Genomic DNA, 12,622 nt, shown 5'->3' with positions numbered 1-12,622 from the left:
CAGGCGGCCGCGGGCAAGGCTCCGCAAGAGGGTGCCCCCCACCGGGGCAGCCGGGCGGGGGGCGGCGGCGCGGCACGCCGGGGGCGGCGGGGCAGGAAGCGGGAGGCCGGGGCCGGGCACCTGCCCCCAGCCGAGCCGCCCGCGGTTTCATCACCGGCGAGCGCCGCCCCGCCTCTGCCGCGGCCCATAAAGGTGCGGGCGGCGCGGCCGGCACCCACAGCGCTCCGCCGGCCCGCTCTGCCTCCCTCGCCGCCTCCTCTTCCTCCCGGGACGCCAGGGTGATGGACGCCGGCTGCCTGTGGGCCCGCAGCCTGCTGCTCTCCCTCGGTGAGTGCCGCCCCCCGCGCCGGGGACCGTGACAGCCCTGCGCCCCGTCCCCAGGGCTGGGGGCGCCTGGTGGCGGAGCTGGGCTTGCTGCGGCCGCGGGCAAGCCTCTGGCGAAGCGCGGAGCTCGGCTCGCCGTGGGGCCGGGGGCGGAGCGGCGGGCAGGGCTGTCTGCGGGGGGCTGGGGGGCTGCGTGCGGCGCACAGCTCTCGCCTGGCGCCGGGCTGCTTGCGGGACGTTGCGGTGCTTGTGCGACGCCCAGGCGTGCCCTGTGGCTGAGTGATGGGGAGCGCGCGTTCCCCTTCTCCCCAGCGGCGCGGGCAGCTCCCGTCCTGGCTTGTTTGTAGCCCCGCTGCCTTCACCCGCGCCGCGCTGCGGGTGAGCTCAGCAGGTGAATCCCCACGGCAGCACAGACTTCCTTATGGTAATGCAACAGGCTGTGGCCTCCCTTTGCTTGACGCTCCTCCACCTCCTCCCCAGGAGCGCGTTACTCTTGTTGCATGACATAAGCTACCTGGAAGTCTGAAGCCAACACGTGTATCCTTAGAGTGTGGAGAGTCCTGGAGCCTGGGCGCGCTGGGAAGCTACAGCTGATTCTTGTCACACACCTCCGCTGGGCGCTGGCAGTGACAGGCTGCTGACAGCTGACCCCGTGAGGTGACTCGAAGCGTGGGCAGCAAACGTTGGAGACAGGACTGACACCTGGCACACTCTCGTGTTACTTTAACGACAAAGCATCTTCTTACGCTCACAGCGTTGGGCTCAGGGTCACAGGCAACGGGGAAGCTCCCTTCCCAAGACTTCTCTTTTGGGACAGATGTGCCCTCATCTGCTAAATCTACTGCAGCTTGAGTTTCTGCCTCTCATCTTGGCCAGGTATTTCCATAGCAGCTTATGGATCAGCTGTGGCACAGCATCTTACTTGCTGGGACAGCGGCAAGTAAGTGGCTAAAACATCTTGTAGTTCGTGACTCAGCCGTGCTTTGCACGAAATTAGCACTGGAAAGAACTGGTATGTCTTCATGGGTCTGTATACAGATTTATTTATTTCCGGGGCAGGCACAAAATCTAATAGTAAGGGATAGATTAGTCATAGCTGGATGGCATCATAGCGACTGGCATGAGCACTTTACTGCCTTTCCCTCCCAGGTCAGTAGCGTAAGCAGGACTCAGTGCCACTGGCAGGAGCTGGAAAGACAGTCTGTCGCTGGTGTGATGTCAGACTTTGAGGTGCCCTGCTGAACGGCTGAAGCCTAACTGAAGTGACAGTCGTTGTCACCTTTGTATCCTGGCTACCGTGGGCTTGGCAGCTCCGCTGCAGAAAGGCAGTGGTGGTGGAGGAGAGCTGTCGCTCACCCCTGAGGAGCCACGGTGCTGTGCCAGCCACACGGTGATGTGGCAGCGGTGGAGCCAAGCCCAGGCCCTGCCTTTTCTGTGACCTGCCGCTGGTCTCCTTGCAGCCACTGTAGTGCCCACTCAGTGGGGGAAGGCAGGCCTTGGATCTCCAGACTCACTGGACAGTTCCATGAGCTGCTGACATGTTTTTCTGTGTCACGTTTGTGTGGCCGTCAGCAAGTGGGCTGGACATACAGGTTGCTCTGTGTGGCGATGTGCAGAATGCCAGCGGTTGATGTGCCTGGCTGGAAGCAATAATGGATTTATGCTGCGTCTGTGGTGTAGAGACCTCTGTCCCCATGCATGTGGTGGAAAGCAAAGTGGCCAAGGCACAGTGGTAGCACGTGAATAGGATCACTGGCGTGTAGGTCTCCACAGGGGTGGAAGCAGTACTGAGATGACTGGGTGCACATAATACGTAATTATCTGCATTACCTCTGCTTAAGGGTAAGTCCTGGCACAATGCTGAAGATGATTATGTGGGTCTGTAGCAATTATGGGGTGATAGGCTTCCCGTAACAGGCTGGCGTTTCCAGGGCTACCTTAGAGCTGCTGGAGTCAGCAGTTGTGAAGTCATGGGTACAAAACATGAGATGAAGAAACTACTTCCCAGAAATACATATAGACGCTTCAGTCCAGTCGCCCTAAGGGTAGTGTATTTGAGTCTCTCTCTTTCAGTACTATCACACCTGGTGCCTCCACTTAGACAACAGGACAAACACACATAGACCGCAGGGGGATGAAGGGTGGAAAGGGCTGATAGCATCTCCTCTCACATGGGTGAGAAGAACGACCTGTACATCTTGTATGTCTCATCTCAGGAAGAGGAGTGTTGGGCATTGGCCTTGATGGGCATGGTCAGGCAACTAGGCACCAGGTACATCCTACCCAAAACATCAAGAAGAAACCAGATGTTGTGTCCTGCGTACAAGGATAGGGAACTGTGCTCTGTCTGAGGTGGTTAAACTTATCTCGTATGACCGCTTCCCCTTTCTCAGGAAAAAATGCTCAGCCTACGTGGATAAACCTGAACTGTAGAGATGCTGTGGTAGATGTGAGCAAGGGGTATAGTTGCACAGCCAAATCTTGAATAAGAAAAAGCTGTTTGCAAGACTTTTCTGGCTAGCTCTACATTTCCATGATGCTCATTTAAAACAGAACCTTCCACCTAGCCTTTATTGCCAGAGGTGCTTGCTTTGCCTGAGATGGCCTGCAAACTTCTGTGGCTAGCTCGGGAGGTTAGCAGCAGATGGATACTGAAGGCAATGCGCTGGAGTTAAATGGTGGTAGTAGCGGTGCTCACAAAGCCAGTAGGACAGACTGGATAACTTTCAACTGTCGTGTTTCCTGCTTAGTCTACACAAAGAAGGCCTTAGACAGTCAGATGGACTCTGGGTGTCCAAAATCAGGTGACAGGGTTCGACCTTGATTTGTCCCTAGAGGTAAAATGGGCTGAGATCCTCCAGGTGTCACCTGGACATGTCTGTGCTTGGAGTTGCCTTGAAAGTGCAGCCCACGTGAAAAGTGTAGGTGCTACTGCAGTGGCACAGAGACCACTGACACGTCATATGTGAAGTAGCATCATGGGGTCTTCTTCAGATGAACGAGTGCAAGACTAGTGATCTTGGTGACAGGCAAAGCCACCTCAAGTGATGACCGATCGCTCAGAAACCTGACAATTCACCTTTAAAACGGGTGTAAATCTTGCAAAGAGACTAGTTCTCAGCTACGTGTATCCTGTATGTGCATCCTTCATCCTTAGCAGTCATCATGCAACTGGAAACTAGCTGGCTTTCAGTGGATGAACTGATAATTAGCCCTTGCATGTCATCTCTGATGAAGGCTGCAGGAAGCAAAGGCAGCCGGTCTCCATCCCTCATTTTCCTTTCATCCTTCGTGGAAGGACAAGGCAACAGCAGCATTATTCCAGCATCAGCCACTGCTGTCAGTGTTAACCTTGCAGGAATACCTGCAATAACAGGTGGCATTGTGTGTGCATGCTGGTGGCATAGCAGCAGGCGTAGCACTCACATTCCTGCAAGGCGCACGTGAACATCCAGCATCTCATTACTGTTATCTTGTACCCTGTATTTGCTTAGTGAACAGCGAAGGAATAAAAATGTAACTACCTCTCCCATGTCCTATGTTTGGTACACATCATCTGATAATTATTCTGGGAAAGCCTCTCCTTTACCATCTCTGTGTGTGGATCCCTTATCCTGATGCAGGATCCCCCTCCCACTGATGTCAGAGGAGAAATATGTACATGGGGGAAAGGGCAAAACATAACAGTGCGGAGCAGGAGGAACTTTGCCCGAATGCAGAAGATACTGCTGGGTGTCAGCAAATATCCACGCCTGCACTCCAGCCTTTCCGGCTTGTGCGTCCGCAGTCAGGCGGCGGAGGCTGTCGGCTGTTGTGCATGGCTGGAATGGGGCAGGCCCTTGTTCAGTGTTGTAGGGGGAGGTTAAATTGGTCCCTCACAGGTGTCCTTTTTGGCCTTTCCTCTAGCTGGAATGCGGTGCTTCCTTCTGGAGTAAAGAGAAGAGCTGACTCATAGGTCTGAGTATCTCCAGTGCAAAAGCTGGGTTCCGGTAACTCTTGAACTGGGAGCTTTAGATTAAAAAACAACTGCTCAGGTTATGCTCAGATCAGGGAAGTATGCAAGCTGAAACAGCAGTAAGTAGACTAAAAGAGATGGTCAGCTGGCTTAATCCATCTGCTTGGCTAAGTACAACAGAAGTGGCTGTCTCTGGTACCTCTAGCATATTTTGTCTTACGTTCATTACTGTCACATGGCCCCCACACCAAATCTTGCCATAGCACGTCACACAGAGATGATAGCAGCAGTACATGGGGAACAGGAGGGAGCCTCAGGTCACTTACTCTTGCTAGTCTCAGGATTTCAGCATCCCTTCTTGCAGTGATGTGGTATATACTTAGTGGGACACGGCTCTCCTGTGCCATAGCTGCTCTCTTGCTCTCTGCCAAGGGAGCAGCGTAGTCCATGGACACTCCTGAAATGTCCCTCTAGTTCCTGGGAAGAAGGACTAACTCAGTAAATCTTCTTTTCCCAGCATCACTGGGGACACCAGGTCCCTGGCTGAAGCTCAAAGCCTGCCTGCCATTCTAGCAGTAATGGACTTGCCACCGTCTGTCATCTGATGGCCTCATCCTTCAAACACCTGAACTTTCTGTGGTGGTGACTCTAGTTGGCCTTACAGAAGGGTTAAAGTGCTTCTGAAGAAATCTATAGCGAGCACAGTGCTGTTCTTTAAAAAAAAAAAAAAAAAAAATCCCACCCTGAAAGTAAACTGGCTGGTCCTGCTCCATTGGAGTGAAAGGCAGGTCCTGCTGAGTCACACTGGCAGGTGCAGGTGTCTCCGGCTTGGGCTGCTGTGCAGGGCAAGATGTCAGCATCATTGCTCTGTTACTGTGGCTCTCACTTGGGCGGACCTAGCCTTTGTCCTTACTTCTAAAGCTCGGTGGAAACCTGGCTTAATAGCTTTGCAAGGAATGCGGTGGAGAGGGAGGTGAGGAGAAGGAATGTTGTTTTTAAAGAAACAAAAGCACACAACCCCCCCCTGTCCCTCTAAGATGGATATTCCTGCTGTTCTTGCCTCTAGCTGGTAAAAAGCTTAAAGGAAGCCTGCTAATCACCCAGAAATAATGGGTTGCAGGAAATCTATATATTACTACTAGATTTAACTCTGAGATGTAATGAAACTTTCTAATAACTGGAGTTGAATTGGAGTGATCAAGAAATTATGAAGGCACACTCCCTCCATTAGACATGCATGACCTGACAAGTTAATAGAGGCAAACAGCCCAAAGACACAAATTACAGACTTCTGTGGAATGGGGCTGATGACTAAACAGTTCATGAGCAGGTTAGTTTGTGACCACAGCAGGAGTGTTAGCCAAGTGGATTCCGTGGCCAGCTGGGGCAATCATTGACTGCTCCTCACGCACTAGCCATGAGGCTGCGGGTACTTGTGTTGGCCTTCAAATCCCGTTTGAATATGTTCATTTAACTGATAGAATACCTGAAAGCTGTGCCTGTGCAGCACTGTGCAGCCCAAAAGATGTCTAAATGCTTTATTATTCTGAGAGAAGGGAAGGAGGGCCCTTGCTCCCCAAGGAAGCTCCAGTAGCTGAGCTCCTCGGCCTGCCTGGTGCAGTCCCATATTATGTCTGGTACCCGCATCGAACCTGCTGAGCTGCAGTTTTCTTTAGCATGGGTGGTGAAGGAAGGACAGAAATGTACCCGGGGTTCTGCTGAGGCCCAGGATCCCTAAAGAGGTCAGTAGCCTCTCCAGCCCGGGGACCAGATGAAGAGGGGTTGGTGGCTAGTGTTAGCCGTCTTTGCGATGGGCTTTTAACTGGAACTTCAGCACAAGAGCGGGTGCTGGTGCGGGAACTGTCCAGCCTTTCCGGGTAGCAGGAAGCTACTGATGAAGAGCAGCTTTTGTGTTAAGCCTGCCTCGAGCAGTATGTGGTCTCTGAAGGCAGCGGCAGGGTGCTGAGCCTGGCTCGGCACTGTCCTGGCGTGCTGAGTCACCAGCTGCACTGACTTGCTGAATCCCAGGAGATTCTCTCCCCGTGGACTGTTGTGACTCGAGGACATCTTGATTTCGGTCACCAAAAGAGCTCTTCCTGCAATGAATTCTGGATTGTTGTGCCGAATTGTGGAGCCCTTTGCACAGGTGCCATACCAGACTGCCAGTCAGAAATGTGACATAGTCAGAAATGTGACACAGTCAGAGTAGGCCCAACTTCTGCCTCTCCTCCGTAATCTCTCCAAGCCTGTTCCTGCCCAGTTTCAGTCAGACCGTGGGTGAGAGGTGGTCACAGACACTGAGCTGCCATTTGATGTCTGTTGTACATTAAAAGATTGTATTTCAGAGATGTTTCTTTGGTCTGTCTTACATATTATAGGCAGCAGGTCTCTCAGATCTACGTTTTTTAAGCTTATGACATTGTATTTTTCCTATGAAGATAAAAAAGCTTCAGTTCTTTTTGTATTAAGTATTTCAGCTGGTGTACTCATTAACTGTGCTTTAAAAGCATCTCTTTTTGAATCTTCTTTTTATTCTCTTATAGGTTACCTATTGCAGGCAGTCCTGGGCACAACAGTGATCCCGTTATGTGGGCCTGGTGAAATGGAGAACTGCACAACAGCACTAAGTAAGTGCACTGCACAGCTCTCTGTGAATAACAGGTCTTTGGTTCGCATCTTCCTTGGGCTAGCGGCCTCAGAGGTGGCCTTGGGAGCCATTTTTCACTTGAGCAACATTGCCAACATCCTGCAAAGTGCTCAGTGGTGTTGAATGAGAACCGTTTTTTTAGCCTATATTTCCTTTAGTATTGCTTCTTCAGCAGAAGAGCTCTGTCCGAAGAGAACTCTGGTGAGAACTCTGCTGTAAAAGCAGAAATAGCTTATATGGGACTCCCAAAGGAAAAGTCAATATATCTCTGGCCTGGGAAAATCCTCTCCCAGTAGAGGTCGCTTGGTAGTGAAACTATTAGTTGTACTAGTAAAGCTTGTACATTGTTTGGGAGAGACAAAAGGAAAATAAAGCTGACGAGATGCTGACAAAATCTCCTTGCAGTCCAGACAGAGAACAGTCCACGTGTGGCTCAAGTTGGGATAACTAGATGCAAGCCTGAAATGAAGGACTACTGCTTCCACGGACAGTGTGTGTACATAGTGGACTTGGATGAGCACTACTGCAGGTATGGAGAGGGCAAAGCACCCTGAGGTGGGCTTTGGGCTCAACCCTGCGTGGTCTTTGATCTCGCTGCTCTTGACACTTAGCTGGAACACAAATCCAGCAAAGTATTTAAAGGCTCTCAAGACCTTGCAGAGGAGCAATATAGCTATAATACACCTCGGCTGCATTTAAGCAACTGTTAAGTGTGTGTGCTGGCTCCAGTGAAACCTGGGTGAGAGTCTTAGACACCTGAAATTAGTCACCAACCCAACTCGGGACACTCATTCTGATGTGCTTCCCTGTTCATCTGTATTCACAGTAGTGTGTGAGATCCAGACCTCAGGCAAAGCAGCAAGGTCTCCCCTTTGATTCATCCTACAAAATAAAGACCCTCTAGACATTTTTAAGGGTGTTCATCATTTACTTGAAGAATTTGCAACCATTTCTAGGACCACGTGGGCTTGAGTTACGTTAGTCCAAATTGCTTGCCCCTGCAGGCCAGCAGTGTGGCATGCTTTGTGGACTGCTAAAGTGTAACCCCACGGCCATGTCTCTAATTCTGCATCTGTTATCTTCAGGTGTGATGTAGGTTTCTCTGGTGTCCGGTGTGTGCATTCAGAACTTGTCAGACAACCCCTCAGTAAGGAGTATGTGGCACTGACAGTTATCGTAGTGCTGCTTTTCCTCACCGCCATCTCTATTGCAAGCTACTACATCTGCAGAAGGTAAGAAAGATTTTCTTCGTGGCTCAGGAAGGCGAGTCAGCTGTATGTGTAGCAAGATGTCCACTGAGTACCTCCAGATAGACTGGGATACCTGCACTCACTCGACTGCATGGAGAGAGTTTGATACACAGGCCTGTTAGCCTGCACTTAGTGTTCAAAACCAGGAGGTACGCTGACCGCGTAGCATAACCCAGATCGCAGGCTAGGCAACAGTACCCTCCGATGCCCTTTCACCCTGATGGAGGACTGGGTAGGTTAGTTCGCGTTTGACTTAGAGGGTGTGTTGAGGCGGAGGAGAGAGCAGATAGGGAATAGCAAGTTTCTAGTCCTTTTTCCTGGTAATGCCATTTCCCCCAGTCATCAGGAACTGGAGAGCAACTGGATTCACATGAGCTGATTTGTTTATCTGCCGTGTTAATTGTGATGAGTGTGATATCACAAGCATTGCCTTATCAGCTTTACCATGGAGGACAGTAGCCTTCTCCATTAACAGACCCACAAGCAGCAGGAATTGTTCTTCAGGCTAAAAACTAGTCATTAGCAGCTACCGAGAAGCTGGAACAGCCCCCAGAGGGAGAGCTGAGCTTCACAGGTCTGATAGCTAGATGGTATCCACTGTAATTCCTCTTCCCTACCTGAGGACTTGATGGTGCGTCATCTCAAGAAGACAGCGGCCTCGTCGGTTAGGGTATTCAGCCTTATTGCAGGGAAAGGTCCAGCAGGAATTCTCAAAGACAAACTTAGTGCCAGCAACAAGAGTTTAATGCAGATGTGAAACCTTCAGTGAAGGGTTGATGAGACTGCATGCAAGTTCTTTCAGACCTGGAAATGAGCACAGACAGAGCGTAGCTGCTAGAGGTTTAAAACAAATGTGAGGAGGCCATGCAGCTTTTGGGTTTTTTACCTTCACATCCCCCCACCCCTTCACTCCCCCAAAAGCCGTTTCCAACAAGCAGCTTTCCAGAACTCACATTTCTCTTTGCTACTTTCAGGTACCGAAACAAGAAGAGACAATCAAACACCAGCGAATACAAGGAAGTTGGTGCCCTGTAGAAGAAACGGTGGCTCCCTCCCGTGTTTTGTCCATCTGGATGGACTCAGTGGCTCCCCATCTATTTAAATGTTATTTTTATTAACAATATTTACAATATTTATATCCTTTTAAAAATTTCAATCGTTTGGTGATCCAATCAGTATAGGTCAAGCATTTTATTTTCAGTGTTTTATTTTTTTATTAAATAATATTTCCTAATGAGAACCTCACCTAAGTGGTTCTGTGGAATAGAGATATATTTTTATAAAACCTCATCTTCTTACTCTGAAGAGTAATTTTATATTTATTCTTGTGAATATGCCTAAACCAATTCTACTCCTTGAAATAAAAGTACTAGACGGAGTCAAAATGTCTGTGTGGTTTGATTGAAGCGGAACTGGCGTGGCTTGGCTGAGCGGGTTGTTTGAGGTCCCAGCAGTTACTTTCCCAGAGAGAAACCATAGTATCACTGATAGTATGTATCCATGCACCCTAGTTCCAATGCACATAGCTATTAGCTGGTGTAATGGGAGGAAGACAGAAAGGAAGAAGGAGCGCAGCTCCTCGCACAACCTATCCAGCTTGTACCACGTGACAGGAGCATGGATCTCAGCTCATCCATACCCTTGGGAAAGTTGTGCTGGGTATATTTTGGATTACCGGAGGGAGGTGGCAGCCCAGGCTGATGGGTCTCTGCAGCTGAGCACAGTAACACATGGCAGCTCAGGGTATGAGTGTAGCTACAGGAAGAAACCTCCCTTCGAACCGGTACCAGCACTCAAGTCCTCCCCATAGTGTTTCTGCCAGAGCCTCTATCGTGCAGCTGGGAGCAGGGGAAAGGAAAGTTTGAGTTTGGGCTTAATGTAGGTGTCTTGTTGACCTCAAATAAAGTTAGAGAAGCCCGCTGGGTTTAGCTGCACCCCAAGGGTGGCTCACTGTGAACAGAAAGGATTCTTGCAGTGTCTGAATCATCCCTGTTAATACCATCATTTCTCATACTTGGAGAAGACGTGAGGAAAAAGCACAACCTTTACATCATTCCTGGTCTTTGCCAGTGGTCCAGGTGAGCTCTGTTGGCTGGCTTCACTTGGTGTTTATGCGTGTGAGACCTGTGATCTCCTGACCTGTGCAACGGGATCTTTGTAAGGAAGAGCAGTGGGACCTGAGACAGCACAAGGCGAGAGTGCTGCTTCAGAAGCTCGCAGTCAGCCGGAGGCCCTCATGGAGGAATAAGCTGGCTCTTTCCCTCTCTCCTTGAAACTGCCTTCCTGTATTAGATGCTCTTGAGAACAAGCAAATGAAAGGGCGGGATCTTATTTTCAAAAGTGACTTTCCTTGCTTTTTGCTATGTGTTGTCCAGTAACAATTCTCAGCTGAGCTGTAGGTAGCAGGTCTTAAATCTGCTGTGCATCATACTGCGGAGTAAAGCCTGCCTGTGACCTGCCACGAAAGGGAACCTGCAGGCTCATCCACACACGCGCAGCAATCTGGCAGGAGGGGGCTGGTTGTGACAAGTTGTCTGGCCATCAGCGGTCTTCAGGAATGCAGCTGTCGGTCTCCTGGCCAGAGAGCAGAGAAGCTGTGGATGGGAACCAGGGAGGGTCCCTGTAGCTGGGGCTGGGAGGTGAGGTGGGAAAGGCTCTGCCCTGGCCACGTGGCCTATGCCCCTTTCTTTGGGAAAGATGAGTCATGTGAAATAATAGCTCTGCTTCTTTCCCAGCTTGATACTCGCGTCCTGACTGGGACTTACTTTCCCTGCTATCTTTCCTCTGACAAGCACCAACCATAGCAAAGGTGTGGTCAGGCAGACCTGGGGTGTGATGAAATAGCTCTGCCCGGAATCTGCCAGTTTTCCTTGCCCTTCTCTCCTCCATGAGGAGTGCATAAGGTGGGGAGGAGGAGGGACGTCTGCTTAGGTGTGATCGAAGCAGATGTTACACGTGGTGGATCACTCCAGCTGTGCACAGCAGGAGAGCCCAGATGCTCCAGGCTACTGCACATGAGCTCTGGTTGCAAGGCTGCAGTCTAGGATTGAGTTTATTTCTGTGCTGCTCATTCTGCTGCGTTTGCTACAGACCTTGTGCGCACTGCTCTCATGGGCTTTATCTGGCAGATACACCAGCAGCCTCTGAGCGCTGCAGCCGCAGTGTCCTTTCTGCCTGCTGCAGGCCTGTGGGTAAACGAAGTGCAATCAAGACCCAGTCAATGTAAGCGTTGCTTTGCTCATCGCCCCTTCTCGGGAGGAAAGCTTGACCAAGCAACATTGACCAAAGACAACAAGATCTTCCAGGTCAAGTAGGGTGACATAGGTGTAGAAGGGCCCCCTTTGCACATCCTTATGGCTGCAGGCAAGCTGGCTCTCGCTGTTTGGCTTCAGGTCTATCACAGAACAGCCAGTGTTGATCTGACCATAGGGTATCTTGCCCATCTTTTCCCAACACTGGGTTATCTTGTAGGGCTTGTGCTCGATGTGCCAGTAGCCTGTGGCTACCCTCTGCCATATTCTGAGATAAGCGCTTGTTTTTGGCCGTGCTACAGACCAGTCCTTACCCAACCCTCAGTGCAGGTTATACAATCAGTGTTTAAGATGGGTCTGGTCGGTACATATTTTTCCCTGGTCTGCCTGGTCCTTAGTGTCTCCCTTCAACATCAAGTTAGAAGGGGATTGTTGGTCATTCCTGGTTAAGTGGGTTAACTCTGCGTCACAGGGCTCTTACTAGCTGCTCTTCAGCTTTCCACTTCCTCTCGCCTTCTCCTGTAATCCAGTTGTCACACAGGAACCTGTTCTGCCAGGTAACTGGTGACAGCTAATGGCATCCCCAGCCACAGCCTCATTATTAGCGCAGCCTTTCCCAGTGGGAAGATGGGGCAAAAATCGATTCTTGGAGACTCTTTCCATTCTTGCTGTGACCCAGTTAGGATACATGGTGACACATCTTTGTTTCCCCCTCAGGCTTCCCTGCCTGTCTGTGAATTGCTCTGGCCGGTCACTGTTCATCCTCCAGAAACTTTTCCTGGACTCCCCAGAGAGACTCAGCCCCAAGGCACGCACAGCCCAGCCACACTTTTGCTCCGACTCCCACATGCTGCCCTTTCCGCTCCTCTGCTCCACTTGGCAGAAGCATCTTCAAAGGGGGACTCCATCCTCTCACCCCACCTTTTGTAAATGATGCCTCCATGTACTTAAGGTCCCATTACTAGAGCGCCGGTGGCCAAAAGGCTTCAGTCTCTCTACCCCTGCCCTGCTGCTGCCAGCCCCTCTGCACCTGAGTAGCCACAGCAGCTAAGGATGTACCTTCCCACTGCAGCGCTTGGGTCCACGTGCCCGTTGCTGCGTTTGCAGAAGGTTGAAATTGCTGGTAACAGCAACGGCCTGGGGTTTATCACGACTTTAGCTATTTGGGGCAGGCAAAAATCTAAGAGGAAGAGTC

The 12,622-nt window shown here is 50.8% G+C and overlaps 1 protein-coding gene across 1 annotated transcript; it reads left to right on the top strand.

Moving 5' to 3' along the window:
• The first annotated feature begins 116 nt into the window (after positions 1-116).
• EREG (epiregulin) lies at positions 117-9,551 on the top strand. Its single transcript, XM_037392048.1, has 5 exons — positions 117-327; positions 6,823-6,906; positions 7,332-7,455; positions 8,012-8,158; positions 9,151-9,551. The coding sequence occupies exons 1-5, from the start codon at positions 282-284 to the stop codon at positions 9,209-9,211; spliced, it is 462 nt and encodes a 153-aa protein (XP_037247945.1). The 5' UTR covers positions 117-281; the 3' UTR covers positions 9,212-9,551.
• The last annotated feature ends 3,071 nt before the right edge of the window (positions 9,552-12,622 follow it).

This window comes from Falco rusticolus, chromosome 1, assembly GCF_015220075.1.
Source record: "Falco rusticolus isolate bFalRus1 chromosome 1, bFalRus1.pri, whole genome shotgun sequence".
NCBI classification, from domain to species: Eukaryota; Metazoa; Chordata; class Aves; order Falconiformes; family Falconidae; genus Falco; species Falco rusticolus.
The sequence above is the reverse complement of the archived record's forward strand: the minus strand, read 5'-3'. Positions and strand labels throughout refer to the sequence as shown.